The sequence below is a fragment of the Lynx rufus genome, unplaced genomic scaffold (genome assembly GCF_022079265.1).
Source record: "Lynx rufus isolate CCGP_SWC_20201006 ecotype Redwood Valley unplaced genomic scaffold, mLynRuf1.p SCAF_8, whole genome shotgun sequence".
NCBI classification, from domain to species: Eukaryota; Metazoa; Chordata; class Mammalia; order Carnivora; family Felidae; genus Lynx; species Lynx rufus.
The window spans coordinates 110,732,641-110,748,920 of NW_025814896.1; the positions used below are offsets into that span (position 1 = coordinate 110,732,641).

Genomic DNA, 16,280 nt, shown 5'->3' on the forward strand with positions numbered 1-16,280 from the left:
GAGGGCTGTGGGTGTGCTTTGTCCTTGTGTTACATATATCAAGGTTAACATTATTATTAAGCTATTTTTGACATCGATTTATTGAATTGCCTTTAACATCTAGCTCATTCCATTTCCTAGCATTTAGCTTCAAAGTTGAATTTATTTTTACAAGTACATTGTAAATGTAAAGACTGTAAGAGAATGAAAGGACCCTATCTCCTTTGTAGTAAAGAATCCTTGAAAATAATTCCTTGAATTTTAAGCTAGATTTGTAAGAAAGTGTTACTCAACTAATAGCAAGATATATTGCTTGTGAATTTATTTTTCTTCCTGAAAGTAATGCGCCAGAATGTGAAGCGAGCGACATTTGATGAAGTCTTAGAACTCATGGCCACAGGATTTCTACGTGGAGGGTCAGGTTTTCTAAAGAGTGGTGGAGAAATGTTAAAAGTCGGAGGGTCTGTTAATCGTGAAGTGAGAGTTGGAGTCACACAGGTTTGTAATGTATACATATAAAAGAATTCTGTTTGCATCGCTTATGAAATCTCATGGAACATTCTTACTAAGTAACAGTACACCCAAGTTTTTAACCTTGTCTGGTTTCTTTCAAAACATTTATTTTACCAAATGAATGAATTACATTCAGATTCCAAATTACACACTTATATGGAAAGATAGATTCTTAATGATGTGTAAATAAGCCTTTGTCTACTATATTTATATAAGTATCTAATAACATTTTCCCAAATTTTACTTGGCAGAAAATCAGATGTAAAATAATTCAGTTTTATTTGAAATTATATTCAAATAGCTTTAGGCATTTAGATGTTAATGTTCTCCAGCTACCCTGTAGCCAACCATATTGGTTAATACTTTGATTGGATTATCATTAATGATTAATCACCAGTGTAATTATGAAATGAATCCTGACTTGGAATTATAATTTCAAAATAATAATTAACCAAATAAGGTATTATGGGTAATGATCCAAGAATAATTAATACATTATAAGATAAAATGTTTCTTTGTGATCTTAGTCAAAATCACTCCAGCTTGTTCCTATACTTGTTCCTAAAACAAGTATAAAATGATAGTAAGCCATTTTTATCTTACTATCATAAGCAACTATTTTCCAGGTCCATGTTTGTTTAGGATGTGCGAGTTTTCTTAGTCCTATAACCTTTTACCTTCCTCATCATTAGGGTGAATTCAGCTTTCCCTCCCCATTCTCTTTTTGTGTTTTTTCATGAAGCTATTATCTTAAGGACAGTTTTTAATCCACCAGGTCTCAAGTTTTCAATTTTCTCAACTTTCATCTCAAATATAAGTTATTTTGCGTGCTGTCATCATGTATTTCTGTGTTTGCTTTATCTGTAATTTCAGTTCATTTATATAATTTATCTGAAGTTGTATCTTTATTTATAGGCGTATGTCGTTTTTGTGACTACGTTGGGTGGTCAGTGGTTGGAGCGTAGCTTTGCTACATTCTTGTCTCACGTACTTGATCTGGTCTCCCATCCTCGGGCAACACAAACTCACGTAGAGGCTGTGTACTCAAGACGATGTGTCTCCTTTATCCTAAGAGCTACCGTGGGCAGTTTGCTAGGTGAAAAAGCCCAGATTGCAGCTGCCAAAGAAATATGCCAAGCTATTGGGAAACAGATGAAAGCAGTAGGTAAGAATCGATATCTTGATGTGTCTGGTTGATTAGTCATTTAGTTTTGTATTATTATTCTTGATAAATATAATAGATCTGATTCATTCGTGTCACTTTCTAGACTGTGTTTAATAGTTTTATTGAGGACTCTTATTTTGTTACTCAAACAACATCATTATGGTGAAATAGAATTTTTACTGATTTCGGTAGCGTGTTTGAAAGGTTAGGTTTTCTGTTTTATTTCCAGTACCTATACTGGTGTTAGAGCTCTCCTGGTAAGCTCTATTGTGCTTTGCTGTCTTTAAGGAACAGTCTATTATAATTTTTCTGCTTGGACCCTTTTTTTTTATAAACACAAGTTTGTTTGTTTGTTTTCCCTCCATTACTAGGCTTACTGTGAAGATGTGGTTATTAGCCCACCAGAGGATACACTGTGAAACCTCAGTAATTCATAATTAAAAGAAATCCTTTTCAAAGAAGTGTCCATTTATAAAATTTTCAGTTAACAAATATTGAGTATCTGAGATTTGCAAAGCAGTAATTCAGGGTTTGAATAATGAGTGACATAAAAGTTTCTTGCAATCCAGTTGGCTTGTAATCCAGTTAGGGAACTATATAAGGTAAAATATAAATTCTAGACAGTTCAGTTTTATTAATTCTAATCATGCAAATTATATTGCCTACTAGTGCTCTTTAGAAATAAGAATTTAATGAATAGAGAATACTTGGTAACTTATATTTAGAGAATATATATTAAACATTTTCTAAAATCCATAAAAGCAAATTCACAAATAGTTATAGTTTTGATTGTTTTTTTCTTTAAGTTTTTAAAAATATTTATTTTTTTAGGAAAAGAAAGAGAGAGACAGAGCATGAGTGAGGGAGGGGTAGAGAGAGAGAGGGAGACAGAGAATCTGAAGCAGGCTCCAGGCTCTGAGCTGTCACCACAGAGCCCAATATGGGGCTCGAACTCACAGTCCCTAGGATCATGACACGAGCCGAAGTTGGACGCTTAACCAACTGAGCCACCCAGGCACCCCTAGCTTTCATTGTTTATAATAGCTTGCTTAGCAAACCATTTTTAAATGTATAGGGTTAACTAAAAGTTATGAATTGTGAATTGAAGGGTGTTTAAATGAATGAGGCATCATTCTTTAGTTATCTTAAAATAGTAGTCTGTCCTAGTTTCACAACTTGACAAATACTTGTACATTGATGTGTGGAAGAAATGTTTGAGTGCCAGAAACACTGCCAGGTTGTGGGAATAAAATAGCGAACCAGATATAGATAATACCTGGTCAAGGGGCTTATGGTTTAGTAATCAAAAGGTGGAGTTCATGCATTTCCAAGTCTAGAAATAGGTAAAAATAAAGAGGTCCGTAATGAAAATTACAGTCTGTAGTGTGTTAATCTATTCTCTTCCATAATTATGTATTATATATTTTTATAGTCTGTCAATACACAATGAATGCAATAAAGGTAAGGAAGTTTTACAGTCACATAAGGGTCTTAATCTTAAGGCAACAGACTAGCCATTTGATTTTTTAAAAAATCTTACAAGGCGTGCAGATGGCATCACTTGGAGCTTCGGTTGCTGCACAGGGTTATCGAAGACAATGGCCAAGAGCAAACTAAGAGGGCAAAGGTCCAGGAATGGATTTCATATAGCCAGCCAACAAATTTTAAGACTAAAAACAAAGCAAAACCAGTTACCACTAATCTTAAGAAGATAAACATTGTGAATGATGGAAAAGTTAACAGAGTGAATAAAGCTTTTGTAGATATACAAAAGGAACTTGCATGTTTCTCCAAAGGACTTTCCCTTGAGCCTCTGCAGAAATAGCCGATTCCTCAGCAGTGTCATGAAAACGAGCCAGTTAATGTTGATGAAGTGACAAGATTAATGGCTCAGTTGTAAGACACTGGTGATACATCAAATACCCCAGAAAGACCAATAAATTAAATGTTTTATATACAGTTTTAGTTTAAAAATAAGTAAATAATAAATAAATAAATAAATAAATACATAAATAAATAAATAAATAAAAATTTAAACAATCTTAAAAGCAGAACTGAATGTAATGCTATATGTCTGGGATTTATGGGCCAGAATATATTCTCAATTAATTTGGCAAGGAATCTTCAGTTGTCTTTATGTTAAATACATTTTAATTCTTTTTTTTTTTTTTTTTTTAACGTTTTATTTATTTTTGAGACAGGGAGAGACAGAGCATGAACAGGGGAGGGTCAGAGAGAGGGAGACACAGAATCTGAAACAGGCTCCAGGCTCTGAGCTGTCAGCACAGAGCCCGATGCGGGGCTCGAACTCACGTACCTCGAGATCATGACCTGAGCCGAAGTCGGGCGCTTAACCGACTGAGCCACCCAGGTGCCCCTAAATACATTTTAATTCTAATGAAGGGTCAGGGAAGGGGGCAGCAAAGCTAAAGGAGCTTTGAGGAACATCTCAGTAAGAAATTCTAAAGCCAGTTTCCTTATAGATCTACTTCCTTTCTAGTCAGAAATTTGACACTGTTGCAGCACTTGAGATAGCAATAATAATAAAGTGACAGTAATGACTGCTGACATTTGCTGAACATGTATTGCGGGCAGCATTGTGCTGTCTTCTTTAATCACCACAATACCCGTTGAGATAGGCCCTTAACCCTCTCAGCAGATGAGGAATTTAAGACTCGGGTCAGCGGAGTATCTTGCCCAGAGTCACATAGCTGACGTGACTGGTGGAGATGGGACAGGAACCCAGGTTTCCTTTCTCCAGAGCCAGTGCTTTGTACAATGTGATTTGCTACTGCTTACTAGAGCTAGGTGTATTCCTGAAAGCAGACAAGATATCCCAGTATGTATTGAAGTACTGTCATGATGTCATTAATCAGTGTTTTTAAGTCACTTCATCATTTAATTACACAAGTGTTCTGCTAAGAAATAATTACAGAGTTTTTAGCACGCAGACATCAACTGGTATAAATGTTGATACAAAAATACCAATTGTAGGGGGCGCCTGGGTGGCTCAATCGGTTAAGCATCCGACTCTTGGTTTCGGCTCAGGTCACGATCTCAGAACTTCATGGGTTCAAGCCCCACCTGGGCTCTGTGCTGGCAGTGCAGAACCCGCTTGGGATTCTCACTCTCTCCCTCTCTCTCTGCCCCTTCCCCACTTGCCCTATCTCTGTCTCTCTCAAAATAAATAAATAAATTTAAAATAAATATCAGTTGTATAAATCAAAAACATTATGTCACAATTTAACTCACCCACATCAAACACATGATTGTGTGTTTCCAGAAGCAGTCGTGAATGATACTAGCGGTGAAAACAAATCTGGAGCGGCAGACATTGCAGCAAGCCAGCATGTGATGGTCTGTGCCCTCCAGGAGCTCGGGAGCCTGGTGCAGAGCCTGAATGCTACCGCCTCTCCTCTTATTCAGGAAGCATCTATAGGTATGAGAATTCATTTACTTGCTAGGATTCTTTTCACTATTTAAAAAAGAAAGTCAGAAGTGTGACTGATACTTAACTTCTGATTAGTTGCTTGTCATCATAATTAGCAGTTTTTAGATCATTTAGATCAGTTGGGTTTTATTTAAGATTCACTGTAATTGTAAATGTTGAATAAATAGTGAAAGAAAGTTTGGGGAGACAAAGACGTCATGGTAGTTTGTAATAATTGGCTAACGTTTGTTAAATATTCATTTAATTTTTACATCATTTGTATTTTATTAGATGTAATTATACTCTTTTGTAGAAAATGTTTCTTTGAAGTTCTCTGCCGTTTCTGAGATGATGTTATGTGTTTTGTGGTAAAGTTCTGAATGTATGTGACTAAAACCATAATGATTATGATTTTAATCATTGTGTTACACGTAGTCTTCTAGTTCATGGAATCATTGGACTTCGTTAAAGAGTAATTTTTTGAGTATTTCTTTTTAGGACTTTTGGAGACTGTAACTTCCGTGCTTCTTCATCCGAGTATGGCTGCTCGGCTTGCTGCCGCATGGTGTTTGCGCTGTGTGGCAGTGGCATTACCTTTCCAGTTGACACCCTTTCTAGACAGGTGTGCAGAACGGCTCAACAACTTGAAAACATCACCGGAAGCCGTTAGTGGATACAGCTTTGCAATGGCTGCTCTGTTAGGTGGAGTTCATCAGTGTCCATTGGGCATTCCTCATGCCAAGGGAAAGGTATGACGGAATTATGAGTGCTGTCACGTGGGCTTTAGTCTTTATTGGAACACCTCCTGTGTTTGATGCTGAGCTGGGTGATCAAACAATTTTAATATAATAGTATAAAATATAGTGTTATGCTAATATGGAGTTGACAGACCCTAATTCAAATTTGATATTTAATTCTTTAATTCTGTTGTCTGGGGGTAGTATCATTTTATTTTAGAGAGAAAAAAAAAAAAAAACCCAAACCCTTAACAGCTATTATGTAGAAATCAGAGCTATTCTTTCAGCTTTTAGAGATAAAAATTCACATTGCTCTATTCAAAGATATCAGGAGAATATGCTATTGCATTTAGCATTTTGGTAATAATAATCAGTGGTTATTATGAGTCAGTTTTTTTCTTTTTCTTTCTACTATACCTACTAACACTATTATGGCTTTTTTTCTCAAGAATATTAAACATTTATGTAAATACTGTCCGCAACTTTACATATGTAGATTGGGGCTAGGTTTTTAACTTCTTACTCTTTCTGGGACATTAGGCCCAGATCTATTCACTCTTACGAGCTCCATAGCTACCACTCGAATATTGGCTTCCATCTCCCTTTGTCCTTCAACTGCCTCCTCTCTGATTATCCTGCCTGCAGTCTTTCTCTCGTCTCCCCACACCACTTGCATTTTTCACATTAGCTCCGAGACCCTTAGGGACTACCCGGTGCTCAGAGAGTAAATAGAAACCCCTCGGTCTGGTAAACCGGCACCTCCACAATTTGCTGTCCTTCTACCCATTCATTCTGCGTTCCCACTGCTCTGCTTAGACTAGTCGTCTTGCTCTCTTTCCATGCCTTTTGCAGCCTTCATGCCTGTGTTCACACAATAGCATCTCATCCCCCTTCTTGGTCACATGAACCAAACGTATCTGTTTGTTTAGAGGCCCAATTCAAGTTCCATCTCTTTTATGAAATTTCTTCAGAGCTACTCTGTCTGCAATAACCTTTGCCCTTGTGGACCACTACTACATCCGCTTACTCTTTTGTCATTCATGTGCTGCTTGTTACTTCCCATTTCCCTGTGACTTCTTGAAGACTATAAGTGCTGTAAGATTATTTTAATGGCAGAAACATATTAAGAGTTCAACAAATCTTTTAATATAGGATAATGGTGCTACCAATAATAGCATTTATTAAGTGGTTTCATGGACCCAGCAACTGTTCTGAGTGCTTTGCTGTATTAACTTATTTAATCCTTGCTGGAGTGAGGTTGGCATTCCTATTATTCCTATTTCCCCGGTGAGGGAACTGAGGCAGGGAGGTGAAGGTGTCCCAGATCAGAAAGCCGGGAAATGACAAAGCTGGGCTGTGAACCCAGGCATTCTGGCTCTAGAGCTCTCTCTCAACCACTGTGCTGTTCAGGGTCTCCTCACAGACGACAGTGTGATCGAGATGAAGTAGGTCTTGATGTTGGATCTTTTAAAACATGTTAACAGGAACAACACAAAAGAACAACTTCCTTTTTTAATAAGGCGCACTAGCTATGTATTTTCTTACTTGGTTTCTTTAACTTGTTTCAGTTAAAATCCAATTCTGAACTTCTCTTGCAGATGGTAGTTAGTATCGCTGAAGATCTCTTACGAACCGCTGCTCAAAATAGCAGGCTGTCTTTACAGCGCACCCAAGCTGGATGGCTTTTACTTGGAGCACTTATGACTTTAGGTATAGTTATATCTGAGTAGGATGTCGTCTTACTCTGTAAGTGTCAGTAGATTATAAATAAAATGTAATTTAAAAGTATTAAACTTCACATTCTAGACTTTGAATGACATGGTAAAATGGTGAAGGTGTTTTTCCTCTCATTTGGGAGTAGATTTCTATTTCTGGTAACTTCTGCTTAAGTACATTTAAGGAGAAAATGGTTAACAAAGTTTCACCTTAAAAAATAACGAAGTGTCACCAGAATAGCCCTGGTCTAACTAACTGGCTTAGTGTTAACCAAATGAGATAAGAGTATGGGGCCCATTCCATCCCCAAAGTGACGTGAGTGACATGATTTTAGTGGGGTGATAAAGTCACATTCCAGTGGTCTTGTTGGTGCAGCTTTTCTGGAGTTACCCTTCTCCCCTTCACTTTCCCAAGTGCTATGACAAACCTGACATGCAGGCAAAGTCTAGCACTGTACATAGAACAGAACTGTTGTCATGGTGATGGCGTATGTCTTCTTTTTAGTTCACATGCCCAACTTCCAACTTTAGTAGTAGATATGTGTTTTACTTACTGAATAAGAAGCACTTTGAGTTAGGAGGAAGTGGAGGAAGGTGATCAACATGTAGAGACTCGCAGTTCTGAGATGAGTAAATACCGGAGATGCGATGTCCGGCATGCAGATATACTGCTCTGTGACAGACAGGAAAGCTGTCAAGAGAGTAGTAAATCCTGAGGCTTCCCATCACAGGGAGAACATTTTTTTAATTTTCTTTTCTTTTCTTTTCTTTTCTTTTCTTTTCTTTTCTTTTCTTTTCCTTTTCTTTCTTTTCTTCTCTCTTCTCTCTCTTTCTCTTTCTCTCTCTCTCTCTCTCTCTTTCTCTCTCTCTTTCTCTCTTTCTCTCTTTCATTTTATTGTATCTATATGAGATGGTGAATGTTGGCCAGACCTGTTGTGGTGCTCATTTCACACTATTTGTAACCCAAACCTTCACCTGATACAGTGATGTATGCCACTTATTTCTCAATCACACTGGAAAATAAAAGAAACATTTTGAAACTCTTACTGTCACAGATGAAGGTAGAGTAAAATGATATTATTAAAGCTTGTGTGGGGCTCTTTGACTTTTGTTTGTAATGTTTGTTTTATGTATGTATGGTTTCGTGTTCTCCTTTTCTCCATTAGGACCATCCGTAGTTCGATACCATCTGCCCAAGATGTTGTTATTGTGGCGAAATGTTTTCCCTCGTTCTCTAAAGGAATTGGAGGCTGAGAAGGCCCGAGGCGATTCTTTTACCTGGCAGGTAACATTGGAAGGTCGTGCCGGAGCTTTATGTGGTAAGAACTGAAAGGGGTGTGCTCCCAGAATATAATTTTATTACGAAAATATTTGTGAGGTTAAGGAGAATCACTACTTCAGATTTTTATGTTAATGTGTAATGATGAACTCATAGACTTGTAGATTTAGAAAGAAACTTTGTAAACTAATTTATTTATTTCGGGGGGTGGGGAGAGAGAAAGCCCGCGTGCACGCATGCATGAGTAGGGGAGGGACAGACAGAGAGGGAGAGAGAGAATCCTAAGAAGGCTCTGCCTGTCAGCACTGAGCTCAAACTCACAAACCATGAGATTATGACCTGAGCCAAAACCAAGAGACTGATGCTTAACTGACCGAGCCACCCAGGCATCCCATAAATAACCTAATTTTGAGATGGAAATGAAGCAGTGACTTGAAAGAGGAGGTTAGCATTAGTGGTCATCAGACAAGACTTAGAACCCAGGCCTCTTGAGTCCAGTTATTGCAGTCTTCTACCTGTCAAAGAGGCACTGTCACCACATGGAAAACCCAGTAGGTATTTAAAGGAAGAAGACACTCAGGATCTCCCAGGTCACTGAGTTGACAGTGAGTCTTTTCATGATGGACAAACAGCTGTTCCCTCCAGCATTATCAAATCTGCAAATGTTGAGATGCATTTTTTTAGACATCCACGTTACAAAAATTATGAATAAAATTGTTTTTGTTTAGAAGTCAGCAACTTACAGGAAAGGCTCCAGTTTTGTTTCAACTGGGAACTAGAATTACACTGGGTGACTCTGTTCTTTTTTGGTTGGAAAGTGCTTCTTTTTCCAAACCGTGGGAAACAGATACATGCTTAAATCATAAAGGTGGCAGGGCAAGGTGTCAGTTTTGTTCCCAAACATCTGAGAGCTCTTTTTGTCTTAGTTCTATTGCTAAAGAGGCAGCAAAGATATTACTTCTCACTGAGCCACTTTGTCCACCCTTGGTTCTGTCTTGCTTTCTTTGAGGTTATCTGAATTCAGTGATGTTAACAGACCTTTGAATTCCCACTCACAGAAATCTCCCTAACAGATATCTTCCCTCCCTCCACCTTTCTTCTAGCCTTTTCTAATGATGTTTCTCTGTAGTTGCAGTTAGTTCTTTGTTTGATTTGACCTGATTTCAGAACCTTATATTTCATAATAATTAAGAATTAAAAATTTTATCTAGCGATGAGGAGTTTTGTCGCACATTGCCCTGAGCTCCTGACTGAAGACGTGATTAGAAAATTGATGACCCCAATTGAATGTGCCATGACCATGATGTCACAGTAAGTAAGCGATTGTAACAAGTTAATGTTCAGTTTTACATATTTATAAATAATCATGTTTTGCACTCCCCTCTAATGTCATACAGGAAACATGTAAAACTTTAGTTTTTTAAAATGAACTTAAAAACTATAGTCATGGAATGAATTGAAATAAAATTGTATTTTATACTGTTCCAATAAATGTCACAGTATAAACTAAGATGAAAATGTTATACTTGCCAATGTATTTTGACAGTACATCGATACATTGCTGAAAATGTCTATAACACTTATTCTAGTAAGCTGACACCAACTGTACTTTTGATATTTTAGCATTCCGTCTGTAATTAAAGCCCATGGAGCTCATCTGAAAGCTAGTGCGGCAATGGTCCGTTTAAGACTTTATGATATCTTGGCTTTGTTACCTCCAAAGACTTATGAAGGTAAATGAAATTTGCATTATCTAATAAAAATTCTTCAGTGTATCTTTCTAGTTCTTCACAACATTACAGAGTTCTGACCAAGGCTGTCCCCTGACCGTACAAAGGAAGACAACCATTTTACTTTTCTTCATGTAGAGTAGCTAACTCTCGTTGAGCACTTACTGTGTTCCAGGTTTGTTCTAATCCCTTTACGTGTATTATCTCCTTGGACTCTAACCACAACTTTATGAGGTAATTCACCTATATTTTATAGATGAAGAACCTCCGGTACAGAGAGGTGATGTAACTTACCTAAGTCTGAGATCTAGTAAGTGGCAGAGCTTGGATTCAGACCCACCTGGTTCAACGTCAGAGTCTCGGCTTTGAGTGGCTAAAATGAACAAATCAGGAGACTACAGATGCTGGAGAGGATGTGGAGAAACAGGAACCCTCTTGCACTGTTGGTGGAAATGCAAACTGGTGTAGCCGCTCTGGAAAACAGTGTGGAGGTTCCTCTAAAAATAGACCTACCCTATGACCCAGAAATAGCACTGCTAGGAATTTACCCAAGGGATACAGGAGTGCTGATGCATAGGGGCACTTGTACTCCAACGTTTATAGCAGCACTTTCAACAATAGCCAAATTATGGAAAGAGCCTAAATGTCCATCAACTGACGAATGGATAAAGAAATTGTGGTTTATATATACAACGGAATACTACTTGGCAATGAGAAAGAATGAAATATGGCCTTTTGTAGCAACATGAATGGAAGTGGAGAGTGTTATGCTAAGTGAAATAAGCCATACAGAGAAAGACAGATACCATATGTTTTCACTCTTATGTGGATCCTGAGAAACTTAACAGAAGACCACGGGGGAGGGGAAGGGGAAAAAAAAAGAGAGGAGGGAGCCAAACCATAAGAGACTCTTCAAATCTGAGAATAAACTGAGGGTTGAGCGGGGGGTGGGAGAGAGGGGAAAGTGGGTGATGGGCATTGAGGAGGGCACCTGTTGGGATGAGCACTGGGTGTTGTATGGAAACCAATTTGACAATAAATTTCATATTAAAAAAAACAACAGAGGCGCCTGGGTGGCTCAGTCGGTTAAGCGTCCGACTTCGGCTCAGGTCATGATCTCACTGTTCGTGCGTTCGAGCCCTGCGTTGGGCTCTGTGCTGACAGCTCGGAGCCCGGAGGCCGCTTCGGATTCTGTGTCTCCCTCTCTCTCTGCCCCTCCCCCGCTCACGCTCTGTCTCTCTCTCTCAAGAATAAATAAACACTAAAAACAACAACAACAACAACAAAGTCTCTGCTTTTAATTACTCTCTGAAACTGCTTCATATATATTATAGCCAATAATTTAGGAATCTTGAAAGAGAATAATAATGTACTCTATAGATATTAAATATTATGTAAAATGTTAATATTAAAATAAGCCATTGATTTGTCTTCACTTCAGCCATGTCCAAGAATTCTGATGTGCTCGGCTTCATTGTCTGCACATCACTGGGTAATTAATAATAAATAATAATCGTGTCATATTTAGTATATTTAAATAAATATTTAAAGCATGAAAATATTTAATATATTTATTAAATTTAAATGTTTTAAATTTAAATAGTAAATGTAATAGTTACTGTAAATATTTTCTCTAAGTTTTTTGTTCCTTTAAATAACTTGGGCTAAAACTCGTAATACAATAATAAAAAAGAAAGTACCATTATTGTATTTTAAAACAGCATTAAAGTATTTGATACAGATTTTTTAAAAAAGAGAACGGGGGGACTTAATTATTTCACTTGATCTTAGCCAAGAGGCTGAGAAGTGATGGGACTTAATTATTTTATCCCTGTTGAACATGGTGCTTCTTTTTGTGGGCAATGATTGCAGTTTTCATAAAAACTATTCTTTCATGTCTGATCTGAAGTTCTGTTTTTTTAGGATCTTTCAACGCACTTCTTAGAGAACTGGTAGCAGAATTCACTTTGACTGACAATTCAGCCAACACAACCACTTCCCTCCTCAGATCCCTCTGCCATTATGATGACAGTGTTCTTCTTGGTTCCTGGCTTCAAGAAACTGATCATAAATCAATTGAAGACCAGGTAGCAAACTACCCAGGGAATTGAAATACTACGTCATCAAAAGCAATGGGGCTGTTACAGATTGTTATTTAAAAAGGAAATATTTCAGACTAAAGTTTAATTTTATTTTAGCTTTCTTAGACATTTAAAGATTGCTTCCTGGTGGTAGAAAAAAATAGTGAAAAATGGTGAATTTCTTACGTTCTTTTAAAGACTTACTAATGCCTCTTTTAGTGAGTTTTTGTGAGTTGAAGTTATTCCTGATATTGTTTTGCCTACACTTTGTAAGGTGGTCAATATACAAATGTTAAAATGAATAAGCATTTTCTTAAAATTATACAAGGTGTTACTGATGGCTTTTTTTAGTGGCCAAATATTTTTATCTATTTAAAATTTTTCAGATTCAATCATTTTTGTTTTTTTCTTTTTTTTCAAATTCAATCATTCTTGGTTTTTTTGTGCTGTTGTTACCTTTTTTCCTTCCTCTCATTCTGTTTTTCATGCCTAACTAATACTTAGTGAGTTTCTTAAAGTAGATTTTGAATGATTTTTATGTCCTTCTTTTTGTAGCTCCAGCCAAACAGTGCATCTGGAAGTGGGGCTCTGGAGCACGACCCATCCTCCATTTACTTACGAATCCCTGCTGGAGAAGCTGTGCCTGGTCCTCTCCCGCTTGGGGTTTCCGTCATTGATGCTTCCGTGGCTCTTTTTGGTGTAGTGTTTCCTCATGTTTCTTACAAACACCGGTTAGTATAAAATCAATCAAATAATTGTAGTTTAATATAAACTATACCAGAGAGGAGGTGGGTGGGGGGATGGTTTAAGTAGGTGATGGAGATTAAGGAGGGCTTTTATTGTGAGGAGCCCTGGGTATTGTATGGAAGTGTTGAATAACTATATTGCACACCTGAAACTAACGATTACACTATGGTAACTAGCTGCAATTTAAATGAAAACTTTTTAAAAATAAAAATAAAAAAATAAAATAAAAAATAAAAACACTTTTTAAGTATTTAACATAATAACATCTCAGTTACCTGCAATAAGGTAAACTGCTACTTAAATAATAGGCTTATAAATTTAATAATGTGAGTGACACATACATGATGAAAAAAATTGCTTGAAAATTCCACATAATTGAAATTTTTTAAGATCTGGCTCTGTGAACTGGCCTCTGACATCCATTGTCTTGTGGACTGTCTTAAAACAGCAAGATTTATGGGGCGCCTGGGTGGCGCAGTCGGTTAAGCGTCCGACTTCAGGCAGGTCACGATCTCGCGGTCTGTGAGTTCGAGCCCCGCGTCAGGCTCTGGGCTGATGGCTCAGAGCCTGGAGCCTGTTTCCGATTCTGTGTCTCCCTCTCTCTCTGCCCCTCCCCCGTTCATGCTCTGTCTCTCTCTGTCCCAAAAATAAATAAACGTTGAACAAAAAAAAAAAAAAAATTAAAAAAAAAAAACAGCAAGATTTTCATTTCAATAATTCGTTTGCAAGTTTTTAAGTAGGTTTTCCATATCTTTAATTAGAGACATCACTTTGCTAACTCTTTTTTTTATTACTGAAGAAGTTAATGAATGTGAGGTCCATTCTCTAATAGTGTTTGTCTGTCATATGGTTTAGTCTGGGACTTAGGAAACTAAAGTAACAGGTTGTTTTTCTAATAGGAGCATTTTGGTTTGCTGTATTCTGTGTCCACAGACACTATCCCTAATTTTTGTAGGCATTTTATCTATTTATGGTGGTTTTCTCAAGAGGAAGAGTGAAAATGAATTAGTGTAAGACACTCATAGGTAACTTGTTTAACAAAATATGCTTTTAGGGGTGCCCGACTGGTTCATTCGGTGGAGCATGTGACTCTTGATCTCGGGCTTGTGAGTTCAAGGTCCACGTTGGATATAGAGATTACTTAAAAATAAAAAATCTTGGGGCGCCTGGGTGGCGCAGTCGGTTAAGCGTCCGACTTCAGGCAGGTCACGATCTCGTGGTCTGTGAGTTCGAGCCCCGCCTCAGGCTCTGGGCTGATGGCTCGGAGCCTGGAGCCTGTTTCCGATTCTGTGTCTCCCTCTCTCTCTGCCCCTCCCCCGTTCATGCTCTGTCTCTCTCTGTCCCAAAAATAAATACAAAACGTTGAAAAAAAAATTTTTTTTAAATAAATAAATAAAAAATAAAAAATCTTTTTAAACAATGCTTTTGAACATTGTTAGGTTTGTGTATAAAGATAACATAAATATAAAAAATAATGTAAATATTATCTTTAAAAAATGCATAGGTTACTTGGTTAATTGCTTTTTAATTTGAGGAGAAAAATTTCCGTGTAAAATTTCACTTTACCCATGTATCTTGAAGAACATTTGGTTGTCACATAAATGAAGAATATGAAAGGGGAAAGAATCTCATAAAGCATCTACTTTAATATCCTTGTTTTAAATCAGGAAATCCAGGTCTAAGAGTTTGTGGTTTGCCCAAAGTTACACAGCTAGTTATGAGAGCTGTAAGTAGAGTCCAGGATTATTTTGACTATATTAACTCACTTTTGTAGAACAATTAAATAAATTACATTAACAATTAATAACTTAAATATCCAGTGATAGAGGAATGAGCCAATCAATTATGGAAGGTCAATAGGTTAGAATTTTTTTTTACATGGACAATGTTTTGATATGCTCCTTATACAATGTTAAATGATAAAAGTAAAATAAAAGGCAAGAAGTGATCCCAGTCCTGTATTTTAAAGAAAAGACCTGAGAGGAGCCTGGGTGGCTCAGTCGGGTAGGAGTCCAACTTTGGCTCAGGTTGTGATCTCACAGTTTGTGAGTTCGAGCCCTGCATTGGGCTCTCTGCTGTCAGCAAAGAGCCCACTTCAGATCCTCTGCCTCCTTCTCCCTCTGCCCCTCCCCCCCTCAAAAATAAACAAACATTAAAAATAATGATAAAAAAAAGACCTGAAAGAAAATCTATCTGAGGGTAAGAGTAGTTATTTCTGGATGTAATTTTTTGTTACTAATCTTCAAATTGAATGAAACAAATATTTTATAAAAAAGAAAAAACAGGGGCGCCTGGGTGACTCAGTCGGTTGGGCGTCCGACTTCGGCTCAGGTCATGATCTCGCGGTCCGTGAGTTCAAGCCCCGCGTCAGGCTCTGGGCTGATGGCTCAGAGCCTGGAGCCTGCTTCTGATTCTGTGTCTCCCTCTCTCTCTCTGCCCCTCCCCCGTTCATGCTCTGTCTCTCTCTGTCTCAAAAATAAATAAAACGTTAAAAAAAAAAATTAAAAAAAAAACATTTTTTAAACTAAGGTTTTTAAAAAGGTTATGTATTTGAGATCAGTCATAGGTAAATCATGCTTCTGGTAATGTTGGAGACCCTGTGTGTCTTCTTATGTGTATGCTTGAAAGCAATGCCCAGTTTCCTCATCCTTAGAAGATGTGGATCTATGTCAGAGCAAGTATTAAGTAGTCAATTTTAGCCCCCAGTAACTCTCAGTGGAGTTTTACTGAAAGATTAGATGATTTCTTCCTATGTGATATTTGAAGAATACTTTGACCTGAGACCTATGGCCTATTATAAATTGAGCTTAAATCCTTATAAGTGACCTTAGGGAGATCCTGATTTCCTACTTTAGATCATAGTTATTTTGGTACTGAATCCAACATCCCGGATTCCTTTGCCCA

General features: G+C 37.4%; 1 protein-coding gene and 1 pseudogene across 2 annotated transcripts in view; both read left to right on the forward strand.

Moving 5' to 3' along the window:
- HEATR5B (HEAT repeat containing 5B) overlaps positions 1 to 16,280 on the forward strand; it is a 99,587-nt gene that overhangs the window by 15,360 nt on the left and 67,947 nt on the right. For both annotated transcript variants that reach the window (XR_006960101.1, XM_047067789.1), the window contains exons 7-16: positions 320 to 477; positions 1,408 to 1,657; positions 4,941 to 5,096; positions 5,586 to 5,836; positions 7,423 to 7,534; positions 8,706 to 8,858; positions 10,030 to 10,129; positions 10,442 to 10,551; positions 12,472 to 12,635; positions 13,185 to 13,360. Coding sequence is in view for 1 of the 2 variants with exons in the window: in XM_047067789.1 (XP_046923745.1) it covers positions 320 to 477; positions 1,408 to 1,657; positions 4,941 to 5,096; positions 5,586 to 5,836; positions 7,423 to 7,534; positions 8,706 to 8,858; positions 10,030 to 10,129; positions 10,442 to 10,551; positions 12,472 to 12,635; positions 13,185 to 13,360 (1,630 nt within the window). In the remaining variant the exon portion in view is untranslated. The remainder of the gene's footprint in view (positions 1 to 319; positions 478 to 1,407; positions 1,658 to 4,940; positions 5,097 to 5,585; positions 5,837 to 7,422; positions 7,535 to 8,705; positions 8,859 to 10,029; positions 10,130 to 10,441; positions 10,552 to 12,471; positions 12,636 to 13,184; positions 13,361 to 16,280) is intronic.
- LOC124503047 (ribosomal biogenesis factor-like) lies at positions 2,852 to 3,579 on the forward strand (annotated as a pseudogene).